This window comes from Apostichopus japonicus, chromosome 10 (genome assembly GCF_037975245.1).
Source record: "Apostichopus japonicus isolate 1M-3 chromosome 10, ASM3797524v1, whole genome shotgun sequence".
Taxonomy (NCBI): Eukaryota; Metazoa; Echinodermata; class Holothuroidea; order Aspidochirotida; family Stichopodidae; genus Apostichopus; species Apostichopus japonicus.
In genome coordinates this window covers 6,987,565-7,002,076 of record NC_092570.1, presented here as the reverse complement: position 1 = coordinate 7,002,076, position 14,512 = coordinate 6,987,565, and the positions used below count along the sequence as shown (strand labels likewise).

Genomic DNA, 14,512 nt, shown 5'->3' with positions numbered 1-14,512 from the left:
GGAAAAACCATAAGAGGGGGAGGGTAGAGGTAGGGTAGAGGTAGGGTGAGAGGTAGGGTGAGAGGGAGGGTGAGAGGGAGGGTGTGTGAAGGATTGAATGGGGGATCAGGATGCAAAATAAAATGTTGGGGAGACATAATGCAACTTCAATCTCACATTTAAGCCTACAACACAATGTAACGCTAGCTTAGTTACAGTACAGTAGTTAGAGTTAAGTTTTAAGCTTTTAGTCTTAAAATTGGGTTTCATGCAGTTTGGTGAAAAGAAAATTAATCTGATCCATGTATGTGAAGTGCACTTGTGGAGTGGGAGACAGGTAATAGAGGAGCAAAGTAAATCAAGGTGCAAACTTTGAATTGGATGAACGAGCACAGTAATTAGCTGAGCATTTTAAAGGTTTGTTACCCTGGAATCAATGTTCAACTGCCTGAAAGTCTGAAACTATCAAGTCTGAAACAATTCTATGAAATCTGTGACCATCTTAGATTTTAAATTTTACACACTTTTTATGCCAAAACACTATGATTCCAAAATAGAAAATTACAACTTGGAATTCTGTCGAATACTACTGTATTTCAAGGAGGAAATTTAGTTATGTCGAATGGCACAGATTGGAAAATATAATGTCTTTTTACGTTAGATACTTTAGGAGAGCTCTCTCTTCCCACCCGTGTCTCTTGTTGAACAACTTCAGGAATGAACTCTCTCACATTCTTGTACAGAACAAACATTACGATCACCAAAGTGAAAGTGATTGAGAAACGTCGAATGAAAATTCCACGGGAAATTCGCATCTGTAGCTTAGCTTCTGAATAGTAGGTTCGGGGAAGAGGAAGTGGACGGTGCCCATAAAGTGAGGGCGCAGTGCTAAATGTTCCAATCGTGTAGTTTACTGTAGGTAGATAGGAAGGTCGTATGATGACTGGAAGACAGGGTAGCAGAGAAGCGAAGTAAATTGTAATATATATTGTGAAAGGCTCTTTAACACAGCCCAGCTAGAAACTACAGTAGGAACAAAGAATATCTAATATTATAAAGGGGGTGGGGAGGGGAGGGGGAGGTGTGGCCTAGATCACCAGTGGGAAATTATAAGTGAAGTAAGCAAGTTAGACCTGCGGTTTTATTATTTATAAGCAACTCTTTTGGCTCAGCTCTCAGTGTCTCCTGGCAGAGCTCCAAGGTCGAGATTAGACAGAGTTTATTTTCAACTTTTACAGATCTCAATAAACATTGATAAGGACATTGCCCATGCTAGCAGTGTGTCCAAATTGACAACAAACAGTTTGTGCAGTTTTAACTTTGTGCAGATTTCTTATATATATAGACAGTTTAGGTTCACCTACAGTATATATTCTGTAGGATCATTGGCGTGCGATGGCATGTTTTGTTTCTGTTATGCTTTATTTTAATAAGTTGTAGTATTGTACAGTATATTGCACAGGTGACCAAAGTGAGACCTTGGCATGGACAAATTATCTGTGGCCCACTATGGCATTCAAAACCCTATTATTATGTGCTTGCAAAATCTTTGTAGCAAGGGAAAACATGAAATTTGTTTACTTTGGGAGATTATGTGTAGGGCCTTACTGGGATGGGGTACACATAACAGATTCATGGGCAAAGTGCCTATCTAGTAGTTGATATATTGTACTTAAGTTCCAATGTATATATATAGATCTCTTTTTGTCGCACAAGTAAATTGCAGCACTTCCTTAAAAGTGTCTCCATGGAGGAATGACGACCAAATTTCACTGTGCCCTGCAAGATGAATTATGTGCCAATGCAATACTATAGTGCAATACAGTAACATGTATCACAATTAGGTCATGTTAGGGAAGGGAAATCCTTTTTTTTCCTTCTTTTTTCAAGATGCCTTTCAATTTTCAAGTCTTTTGCTACAATCAGGATTTTAGAATTATTAGTCAGGTTTTTGCATGTTGCAAATATGGAACATATTAACATCCATAGATTTAAGTATATAAGTGACCATTTTTATTGCCTATTTGGCTAACTTCCAACACAAACAAACACTGACATAGGAACTGGCACACTTTATAATATTACAACATCTGTCCTTTCCAAGTACAGCCTGAGTAGGGCTTAAGGGCTACTGCAAGCAATTACACCACTATACTTGTACATAGCTACAGTATTACTACAATGTATACGCTGCCCTTTAAAACAAAACAAGACACCCTGCTTGAGGTCAAAGTTTCCAATATAAATATTGGTTTACCAATATATTGAGTGGGACCATTCCAAGCTAGGTTATATCTGAACATTGAAAGAAATACTAAGATTTAAAGAAATACTAAGACAACTTGTGAGCTTCCTAGATTAACATATCAAGACTTTACGAATTCTATTTGAAAGTCTACAGCAATTTAGTTATTCCAACAGACATTCAATTTTGAAATAAATGTCCTTGGAAATTTCACATCAAATTTCAGAACACTTTGAACACTAATTTTGGCAGTTAGACGGCTGTGCTTCTTTATAATGAGTAATGAACTGCATTGTTTATGGGATTCAGCTATTCTCTTCATAGTCTGACCAACTGCAATGACATTTCCAGTTTTGACTAACTCTGAAAGTTTCTTTTAAAAATTTGCCCAAAAATTGTTCAAAAACGTGGCGATCAAACAAAAGTATGCTCAACAAATTTATTCACATGGAGAGTACAGTTTTGAGTTATGTTGACTATTATGTAAGAACTTTTGTAAAGTCATTCACGGACAACCATTTCATCAATCCGTTTCAAAGATTAGAATCAGCCTTCAAATCCTCCTTAATGTGCCGGAAATTAACTGGTCTAACGATGAGAGACTCCGGGTTACAGTATCTTGGTGACCGTTCCAGTGTGTTTGGTAATTTATACGGTCATTCTACCTTTGGACTGGACAGTTCATGATCGCTCTGACAACAGCCTCGGATGTGTTATCAAATAGAAAAGGAACTAATGGTTTTTGCATTGCAAACAGATTAGATTAGTAACATAGTGGAGATCAGATTGCTACAGAATGCAATTATTGTACATATGCAAGCTCACAATGTCAATAATGGTTTCAATAGAACTACACAGGATCTGATGCACACTTGACAGGCAATACAATTGTACTGACTGGTACAGTAACAGCCACACAGGCTCCAATTCAGTAACTGTAGGGTCTGTATGGAATAACGTACACTACATTAATAGATAGGTAGGTACAGTAGGTAGGGAGGGAGGGGGAGGGGAAGGGGGTATTCCCTGCGCCTCCAAGATTCTTGTTGTTACCAACATCACAAAATCCCCCAAACTGATTGGTCTGGGGATTTACGTGGGTTGACACTGCTCTCCATCTGTTCATACTGTATGAAGCTTCCTCTCTACCTAACCTAGATGACTGGAACATTTGAGCACTGTTCCCCCACCTCTGGGCAGGGGTTTAGGCAGCCAGCTATCCTTTGCATGGTCAGTTTTCGCAAAAGACGGCCTATTTTTTCCTGCAAGGCTTGCAAAATATATACCGGGCTGTGCAAAGATTTCAGTAAATAAACAGAGTCAAAGAATTGAGACAACAATGTCAATATTGTTGAGGTCTTTTTACCCCTTGACTTTCCCTAAATTTATCAATCAAATCTCGTATTGACTAACTAAACAGCTTGCATGGTACCCTCTGATACCTCAAAATGCAAAGTTTCTAAGGGGGCGTTGATCCCTCAACCCCCACAAGGGCTCCTAAGGCGGGCCCTTGACCCCCGTCGTGAGGGGTGAATGCTTCGCAATCCCAAAAATGCCATCAGAAGATCAACCATACATGTGAGTTTGACTAGAGAATTTTCTTATCTTTATAAGTAAACTTTTCTCTCATTTTCTTTTTTGGGGGGTTGTCTTTCAAACATGTCGCAGAAGAATAGGTGAAAAATCTATGCCAGCAACTCTTTCACGTTACCAGCTCAATATAGATTCACTACACATAATAGCTTCACTATGCATTCCATCACTGTGTAGCCTATGTTGTTTTTTCTTTTCAGTACTACCACCGACCGACCGGCCAGTTCATTTGCGTGTGCATTCGCCTGATTAATCTTTGAATTGAACTGACTGTGTTTTGTTGATAAACATGGTCTTTGTTATTGTTTAAAGTTTTAATTCACTCGTCCACTGCAAAGTAGCTCAAATTTTGACCAGAAAAAAGCAAATCCTCATATTAATTGTGTTATTATTTAAAACACAGTCGGACCAAAAATGAGTGCAGGGTTTGGGATTGCTATTTTCCTGATTATAATGGGATGCATTACTGTACAGCCTTTAAGAACTGTGACATTCTGATCTACCAAATAAACAATGGCTTCTTTTATGGTATTATGACTTAAATAAAGTATAGTATTATATTGTTTTTATATATGGAATTACAGTGATATCAGGTAGGTACTCCCACACTACAGCCTACAGGTACTGATAGTCAGTAAACTGCACACAAAAGATGTAAATTTTGAAAATCTGTCAATCCATCACAGATGCCCGCCCCATTGTATAATGTGGGTAGAATCTTGAATGGGCTTCTTCGTCCATGAAGACATTCCAGGGCAATAATGCTTAAAAAATCCACCTTGAATTGGCTGTTACTCCTGTGGAAGAATTGTTCTTTTAGAACAGAGGCAAGCCTACACTGTTTCCACGATTTGACTGCCTTGGATTTAAAAGTTTGAATCATCTGACTGTACAGTAGGTTCCTCACTACAGTAGGAGTTACTGAAATTTGACACACACTGTACAAAACAATTATCCATATACATGCACAACACATTCTACACCTACACGTAACACAAATTTCTCATAGATGTTCTGAAATGTTGGATCCCCAGATGGGTTCTTAACGATGACCAGGTGACCCAAAAGCAGGGCATTAGCCAGATATAAATTGTAAGGGATCTAATGCAGACAGTAGTCTCAGCAATCTAGAAGTAAAATTTGCAAAAAAGCAGCATCTATTTAAGCTTTTCAATCATGCAGATGAATCCCTTCCATGTTTCATTATCTTGTGGCATCTGCATCATGGTTTGTCACTGCATAGGAATTTTTAAATTAAAAAAAAAAAATTCATATTTTTCTAAACACAACAACATTTGTTTCACCCTTTTCCAAAAAGTTGCCTCTTCAAGCTTAAAATAGTGTGAAAATTACATGATCACACTCACTGGTTAAAACCTACAGTAGACCTGAGCATATGTAACTGTATTCATTTCTTTTCTATTTTGGTAGACCCAATGTTTAGGCCATAGTAGGCCCAAGTTGACCCAGTGTAAACTGTCGCCAGTTTCTGTAGACAGTTTAGTTTGGCCGCATACGTAGATGTCAAAGAGGAGAAAAATTCCTATGAAGTGACAAACCATTTACTATTGTAGGGTGAATTGTTGGAAGGTGCAGCATCTAAGTAACATTCTTACTGTAAATATTCTTGACATTTTCGATCCTAGCAGGATCTTCTTCAGAGGCTGAATGACAAGAAACAGTTACTTGTCATTCAACCTCTGGAGAAGATCCTGCTAGGATTGAAATGTCAGGCCCACTTACAGTACTTTTAAACATTCTCTTACACAGGCTCTTTAAATAGTGGATAAGCAGATTGCTAACAGTTTTTGTTTTATTTTATAAAGAGAAAGAGAAAAAGAGCTAAATGGGTAATATTTGTTGGGTAATATTTGTTAGTCTTATAGGTGCTACTACTGTAGGTATCTACAACTGTAGTAGCCTAGTATTGAAACTACAAAAAACTGGACATGGTTCCAGTGAGGCGTGTTCAATAAAAATGAAAATTTAATTTTATGTGTATGATCAATCCTACTGGAATGTGGAATTAAGTCTAGATAGAAGAATCACATCATTGAAACATAGGAAAATATATATATAAGAAAACCTCAAAGGGCCCAGAAACTTATTCAAAATTAGTATTTATATAGTATTTCTAATAGTTTTACAAGTTTATATATATGTTCATGTATGAACACGTCAGTGACATGCAAGTCAAACAACTTGCCCCCACTGATTTCTTGGCAGGATTTCCACGTTTCACTTAGGACAGGATATCATCAACAATATAAGACTTCTTTGCCAAACTAGTGGAAACTATACCATAACAAACTATCCAAGTTTACCTTCCTTGTTCTCTGGGCTATCAAACTGTAGAAGTTGAAGTGACAGTACCATACTGTATGTTCTTGAATGAAGCAGCTACTGTTAATTACAAACTGGTGGAAAAAATAACTAACTCCATCGCTGAAACTCCTAAGAGTTAACTTCAATCAACACATGTTTCCTAAACTTAGAAGATATATAATCTATACTTAAAAATAATGCAGCTCACTTGATGGCAAATATGAAAGCTTCTTATGCTCTCTTGACTATTACATATCCTTTTGAAGCTTTTAATGCATAACTGTGGTTTACCAACTACTTTTGATATAGATAGTCAAAGCCTGAGTGATCATCATATGAAAGGAATGCATTAAAATACTGTACAGAGTCACATAACCTTAGACTTAAATGACCACACATACAGACTGTACAGTCCTTGATAGTATAAAACACATGTATAGTATTGTGCATTAATACTGAAACAGACGAATTTATAACTTTCATTTTCACACTGTATACTATCTGAGTCAAAATGTCTATGGTTTTCCTGGAAGAAATATACCGCTAAGCCAGATTCGACAATGGTCCTTAATCTTTTTCTGATATTTAATGGCCTTGTTATCACTCATCATGGAATATCTCAATAGTTGACTAATAACAGAACTGGACAGTTGCTAGTTCAACTATGATGTCCAGTATTGGAATAATTAATACTCGGTTTATCACAATCTGATGTTAAAATTTTGTGTCTCATGACACAATCTGTGGAACATTGGCAAAAAAAAAGAAAAAAAAAATTAAAAGAAGGTAAGATAAGATGGGAACAAACAAAACGGTACAGTATACAGTGCAACAGAGGAAAAGAAGAATGGAAACTGAAATCGGAAGCTATGCAGTAGTTACAGTACGTAAATGGTCCAGACTTACAGTATCAGGGACATGTAATTCTTACTGTACACAGTGTACTATATGTACGGTCAACAAACAATTTAAATGGCTATTTTAGATAAGGTTTTGAATGCTAGAAAGGAAGATTGATTTAGTCACACATTAAACAATAATACTTTACATATTAATTATAGTTTTAATGGTAGCCAAAAAATTCAGGGTAAAAAAGTGAATGGTTTCTATCTTATTGATGCTCTAATCCTGAAAGGATGTACAGTATACTGTGCAACTGACACTACTGTACAAAGCTAGCATGTTGTATAGTAATTATATATTGAAAGGAAACTAATACTGTAAGGTATCCTTTCAAAGGTACAGTAAGTCTGCAACAGAGTATGATAATATATAATGACATAGAGTATGTATATATGTATACTATACTGTACACAGATTGCATACAGCATATACTGTAGTCTGGAGAGTACACATAAACTGTATTAAAAGTACCTACAGTAGTGCAGAGTACAGTACATACTGTAGAATACATACTACAGGACATATACTGTATGTACTGTTCAGAGAACATGTAATAGAGTACTGTAGAGTATAGTACTACATACAGTACTATAGAGTACATACTTAGTACTGTGGAATACAGTACTGTACATATATACTGTAGAGAATACAGGTATGTACAGTACATTAGTACTATAGAATGTACAGTACATGAATATTGTAGAGTACATTCATATACTGTAGACCTCATATATACTATAGAATACAGTACATACATACATAGATACATATACTGTAGTGTATACAATGGTTAAACAAAGAAAAATAATAATTTGATCAAACAAGTGAGTTGACAACATAACACATAGTGAATCCAATAGATGACCCTGAATATTGTTGTGTCAATGTTCAGTACATGCACCGACCATAATCAGTCAATTATTCATGTTAGATCTGCCAATCAAGTTAAACTCTATGTCACATAACAAGTTCAAGGGAAGAGTGATACTGTATGCTATTAACTGACATTGAATGCAGGCAAGCACTAATTTACTGATCTTGTTCATAGAACGTACTAATTAGTATTCAATGTAAATTCTTGCAGGAATGAAACTATTTATTGCTGATTAGATACTTTCAATGTCACGACTTGCATCATAATAAACATGCAAGTTTGGAACATGATAAAATATCATATTTATTTATGCAATCGCACAGTCTACTTTTGTTTTAATGTTTGAGCTGCAAGCTGTACTCTGTGTATACTGTGTTCCATATATATGGAAAATATGCATTTTTGAAGTCTAAAAATACTGTATATCCTTTTCAGTTCAAAATTAATATATATTTAAGCTTCAGACATCATTTATTCAGGCATTTATTTCTGTTATCTGATGAGGCTCTTCTGTATGAGCATAGTTCATGGCAGTACACTGTAAAGTAACCCTTTAGGGGACGATACATTGTAGCAGACATTACACCATTGTACTGCAGTGCCTATACTATAAATATAATAGTACTTAGCTCACCTCTAATGGAAATTCTTATCAGGTTCATCTTTTAATGGCAGTTCTACCTGGACATCAAAAGACTAAGACTGCACAGCGAACATCTGCTGTGTTCTGCAGTAATATAACTTGTTGTATGTGCAGAAAACATATGGCAATTTATAGTGTTGATCAAATGCACAATTACTGCCTGATGCCAACTTTTTTTCTTTATTGGTGGTTCCAATGAAAGAAATTTCATACGATGAAAAGAATAATTATCAGTTAGTCAATAGTCATGGATCCATGTGAATTCAACTTGCTGTCCTTAGGCTGGCATGTTCAATCTTTATTTAGAACTATTCCAGCACAAAGAATTTCAAACTGCTTTAAAGGCATTCACATGTCACAGAACAATGTGATACTCCAAACAATGCAAAACTATGACAAGGAGAAAAAAAAGGCATGAAGAAATGAGAACAGAGCAGTTTTTGCATGACTTTTGTTGGACTATGTACAGTTAGAACAAAGGTCTGTGCAGTGAGCAGGTTGGCCGGGAAATACTGGTGCGGTCAACACTGCCGGGTACTTCCCGTCCAGGGATAAATTATCCACAGGTGGCAGATATACTGGGAAATATTTCTGAATATTTTCCAGTTTTTCAAATTGTTGATGCATGTAAAAGTATTATAATGTCAGCAACTCAAACCAAATCACCCAGAAAATGACCACAAAAAAAAAGAGGTTATTAAAACTTGTAAGTCCTATGTACAATCCTGCAAAACCTGCAAAATTTAACAACTTTCCTCCAACTTCTTTTGCATGAAAACAATTTTATCATAGTCATTGGATGCTGTCGATTATGTAATGTGGATAAAAATCTGAATGTTTACATTCTGGAAAGTCATGTCTCTACCATACAGGTAGGTGGGAGTGCTAACAGGATTAAACAACTGGTGGATGACTTTGGAAAGCTCAGAAGCACTAACAGCCATGCAGCAGAAAATGAAGCCAGTAACATGCTAAGCTTCAACATTACACAGTTTGAAGTTCGAACTTTTATAATTATATGAATGATTAGATGAAGAACCTAATTAGTAAGTTACACTGTAATTGAGTTTTACTGGATTACTATTCCATGCAAATCAGAGTCATTACTGCTCACAGTTTACCTATAGTTGTTTTTCTCATTATTTTGTATATTTACCATTAATTCCCCAGTATTTCCTGGTATTAACCATAATTTCCCGCCCGGCTGGGAAATATCGCGTAAGAGGTCACAGTAGAGTTAGAGGTCACAGTTGCATTTCTGAACAAAAACTTGCAGGTTCTGTTGTACTGTACAATATTGTACAATATTTAGTGGACAAAAACAATGTACCTAGAAGTCCTACTATACAGTGGACACTGTAATGTACAGGTAAAATGCATGATGTCACTGTGGTGTACACTGTAGAATAAATTATAGCTCAGTGCTCTGGAGAGAACGACATGGCACATAAACATTAACTTACTCCATTCAAAAATCTGAAATCTTTACTAATTTTATGATTGTCATCTGACATACTGTAACTGTACTGTAACCGGTTCGAGTCACTCCAAGATTAATGTATGTCATACAGTTACAGAGTTGTTTACAATTGACAATTCATAATCATGGACATTAAATATGAATCTAAGAGAATGACTTCGGTCAGCTTGCGGCTTTTGATAAGCCAATGATGGCTTCTTTGTGAGTTCCTGCCTGCAGGAGGATCTAAAATACATACTGTACAATACATGTTACAACTACCAATTTTTTTGCGGCTGAAGGATTGTCTTCTGCTGAGGGCAGTCCAATCATCCATGAATAAGGAAATCAGTCTGCACTTTCTCCTTCTATCATATCTAACTAAAGGTCTGCCTTTAAAATAGGGTAGAACCCTTATCATCCCTGGGACAACCTGGATTATCTCTCTTGGCTTTTTCTTGTTTCAAATTCCAATCACATTGGTTATCCAAGTGCAAATTTTACATATATAATCAAATAGAAAGCCTGCCTCAAAGATTGTAAATAACATGGTTGAGTAGAAAATCAGTCACCTCAGACGATTTGACTTACTTTAAACAGCTTTTCAACTAGCGCATATGATTTCTCTGGTGCAAAAGGAAAAATAAAACAAGAAAGTAATTAGATCTACCCACCTCTCATCATCAACAGCTTTTGACTCGTCTCCTGTGATCATGGTTTTAACCATTTCATCCAAGACACTCGTCTTCCTGGAACTCGTCTGACGAGAGACACTCCTCTTAGCAGACACTTTCTCCTCTCCGGTCCCACCCCCAGATGGATCAGGCGCATTTTCACCGGGTACAAAATGGACAGAGCTTGCTGCACTTGAATTCCCAGAGTGAATGTTTTCTTTGCTAATATCTGATCTCTCCTGTATCAACTGTCCCTGATTCTTCTCAGTAGGGAAATCTTTACACGTCCATCTGCCCCTTTTAACAGGCTCAGGATTTGGGACTTTGACCACCCTAAATCTAGAAGGGCCATTACCATTAGTCTCGCCTGTTCCATCATTCGATGCCGTTTCCTCTATGTTCACTATATCAGCAGGTAATCTTGTCCTATCAGGTAGAGATACACTTGGAACAGTATCTTCAACTATAGATTTATCAAGTTCAGAGTTTTGACTAGCCCTTGAAAGGTTAGATATATCTAATAATTCAGACGATGAGGCCTCCTCTACTCTACTTTCTTCTAGTTCATCTTGACTATCGACGTCATCCGCACCATGGTTGTTGTCTGCCTTCTTTGTCACTACACTTGTTATTTGGAAAGCACTTTTCTTGGGCCGTGATCCTTTCATACTTTGAGACGAGTTTCCTACTTGGCCTTCCGTGTCCGATTCTTGGTCACTCCGCTGTAAACTATCGCTTCTCTCCTCTCTTCCATTGTAATGTTGAACAGGATTTAAACTCTCTGCCATTGCGAAGATTAATGAATTGAATCTTCCACAATATATTTCACATTCACAAAAATGCAAATACAGTTAATCAATGAGGAGCCTTTAGTTCTTCAGTAACTGCTCCTATACTGCAGTTTACATTTACAGTGTCTTAGAAACTTACAGTTCCACTTGAACATGGCTCAATGGAGGTATTACATTTCACTTTGGCTCGATTATCCCTTTATTGTGAGGAAGTTCTGCACTTCTCTGGTCTCAACAGAAGAGTAAGCCTAGTTTCTACAACAGTTATCTGTGTTGAGAAGCTAGTCTCCCTATTAATGAAAGATCTTTCTTAAGGTTGTTTCTCAAACCCTGTGCCATGATAATATTTTATTTCACCACACAAACTTAATTGACTGTGGATCTTAATGTGTAGGTTACTTGGTAATATATATCCAATTTCTTTTTCAGTTCCTTTTTGAGATAAGGATGACCAGAAAAAAAAGAGAACTAGGATAGGATATGTTCTAGGCCATCTTGTTCTATACAAGGGGATCAGCAATAACTTAAAAGGTGCGAAAATGTTACCAATTTTGGTCAAACCCCAGCAACATGCACAGCCTATGCTAGGATAGCCCTAAACTTTAAGGCAGTTAAAAAGGCAAAGACACTAACAAAGTTCACTGGTGTATAATGGTTCCTTAGGGCAATATTTTATTACACACCTATGGACAACCTACACTGATGTCTCGACTTTAATGCTAGTTTTGCCATATGTTAACTTTGTTACTACAGTAAGTTTAATGCACACTAACTTAGCCTTCACATTAGGCTATGCTACACTAATCACGTAGGGTACACGTAATTAGAAACAGGGTACTATAACCGCGAAAAAATGTACCTGTCCATAAGACTTCTGGGCAAGTTATGCAAATCAAGTCTGTACATAATATGGGCAACAAATGCTGCAATTGCTTCCGTGGACAATGACCGCCATTTTGGGGGGATGGTCCGGTGTCCAGTATATGGTCCAGTACTATTAGTGATTGTGAAAACCGTACCTTCCGCACCTACAGCACGTTAGGCTCAATCAATGTCGAATGTGGTAAACTAGGCAGAGTATCAAAGTATAGGCGCCATGACATAGCCAGTGTTTCCGGATATCCTTCGGTATTGATCTGAAATAAGACACTAAAAGTTTCCTGTACGGTACGACTTCAACATCAAATAAATAATGATTCCTCTCTCCACTGATGTGGGGTTATAGTAACACACTAGATCTTCCAAAGACTCAGAAATGATGGACGAAAAAGAGTAGGCAAGTCATTAAAATCTGTAGGAAAATTGGTTTTAGCACTAGCCATATGACAAAAGTGGCCGATTTAAACTTTTGTGAATATTTCACAAATTAGCAAAAAAGTACAAAATTCAATCTAATAAGCAATTTATTAATACAAATAATATTTTTAAATGAACTATGGTGTAAATTTAAATGATACTGTACTTGAAAAATATATTTTCAAAGTTTTCCCTTTCAACATCGCGGAAGCATTGTGGGAAACCAGATAACGTCATCAATTTTCCTAGTATAGCTAATGTTTCTCATAGAACAGTTATGAGCAAGGGGTGAAAGGAACAGCGTATACATATGATTATGGTCCACTTTAGGGTTTGGAATCAACGTTAAGGCTAGGGCATATGGTTACTGAGAAGGGGTATGGACGAAGGGCCTCGTGGCCAAGTATAGTTTTTCAAAATCTTATTGTTATTTCAGTAGAAGTTGGTGAGTTCTGTCAACTGTTTTGCAGTGACAAATATAGCATAGTAAGTTGGCTGGTGCGGTAATTGACCGCGGAATCCGCAAAAAAGCATTTGCGACAGACGACTGCGATTATTAGTTTACCAAGGATACCAAGGCTTAGGAAGCCGACAGAAGCTCAAGAAATTTAGGTTGACTAAAATTCCTCCACTTTGCGGAAAGGGAAACTGATAATCTAGCCGCTCTGTTGTACTAGATGCGTCATCTCATGGCCGTATTCACACGTAGGAGTGCGGAGGGTGGGTCCTAAGACTGAAAGGGATGTTGAGACCCACGTGATAATAAATAGTGGTCGGATGCAGGATTTTAGAAATGGGGTAGTGTGATACTGTGGTCGTTGAATCCGGCTCCAATTCGGGGTCCTACTCTAGACAAATTAATCAATCTTAGACATCAAATGTTGCATTCTGAGGCATATTAACACTTTACATTAGGTCTAATAATTTCACTGAAGATTAACATTCAAAGTCCCATATTTGGGCCACCGTAGTAGGATATGCAAAAGTAGCATTCTTTTAGGGAATATGCCCGTGCAAACTCTACCGGTTTTCAGCCCCCAGTTTCGATCGTTTAGGTTTCCCTACTAAACCAACTGAAGGGAATGACAAGACCAAATCCAAAAGTAGTATAAAAATTAGGCTTTTTACCAATGGTTCCTTAACAGATCCTTTCAAAAAAACCTGTCACAACTTATCTTACCAAATAATGTATCAGGTGTGCAAGAAGCTCATATAATTCTGCTCATCTTCCCAATTAAGAAATATCACATTCTTGCAATACAAGAATCCATGTAATTGCATGTAAAATGTACAGATATTGTTCCATTTGTCAGCTTACTTGGTACTCTAGAGCCCAATAGGTGACTCTATATGTTTGTATCAATTGATAGAGAATTTGGGAGCAATATGACATTCCTGTATATGAGGGTGGAGGATGAAGATTTCCAGATTCTCCACAAAACAGGACAAAGGGGGTAAAATATGAAATGTTGACAAAGTTTTCCTAATAAATCAGAATTATACATTTTAGTAAATATAAGAATCTTTACTTGGGTGGGGGCGGAGACGCTCCGATTGGGAACATACAGTGTGTAGGAGTGGTGGGACCCACGCCCCTCCCCCTCCGCTCCTCCCCCTCCCCCAGTTAGTATGTTAATATATTTTAATATGGTCAGGATTAATATAGCCTACACATCATTTGGAATAAAACAACACAGGTGTGCAGCACAAAATATGCTCATGAGCTATAA

General features: G+C 37.1%; 1 protein-coding gene across 1 annotated transcript in view; it reads right to left on the bottom strand.

Moving 5' to 3' along the window:
* Positions 1 to 12,831, bottom strand: part of LOC139975254 (uncharacterized) — a 41,836-nt gene extending 29,005 nt beyond the window's left edge. The window contains exon 1 of the mRNA XM_071983009.1: positions 10,696 to 12,831. Within this exon, the coding sequence (XP_071839110.1) occupies positions 10,696 to 11,483 (788 nt within the window). The 5' untranslated portion in view covers positions 11,484 to 12,831. The remainder of the gene's footprint in view (positions 1 to 10,695) is intronic.
* Between the last annotated feature and the right edge of the window lie 1,681 nt (positions 12,832 to 14,512).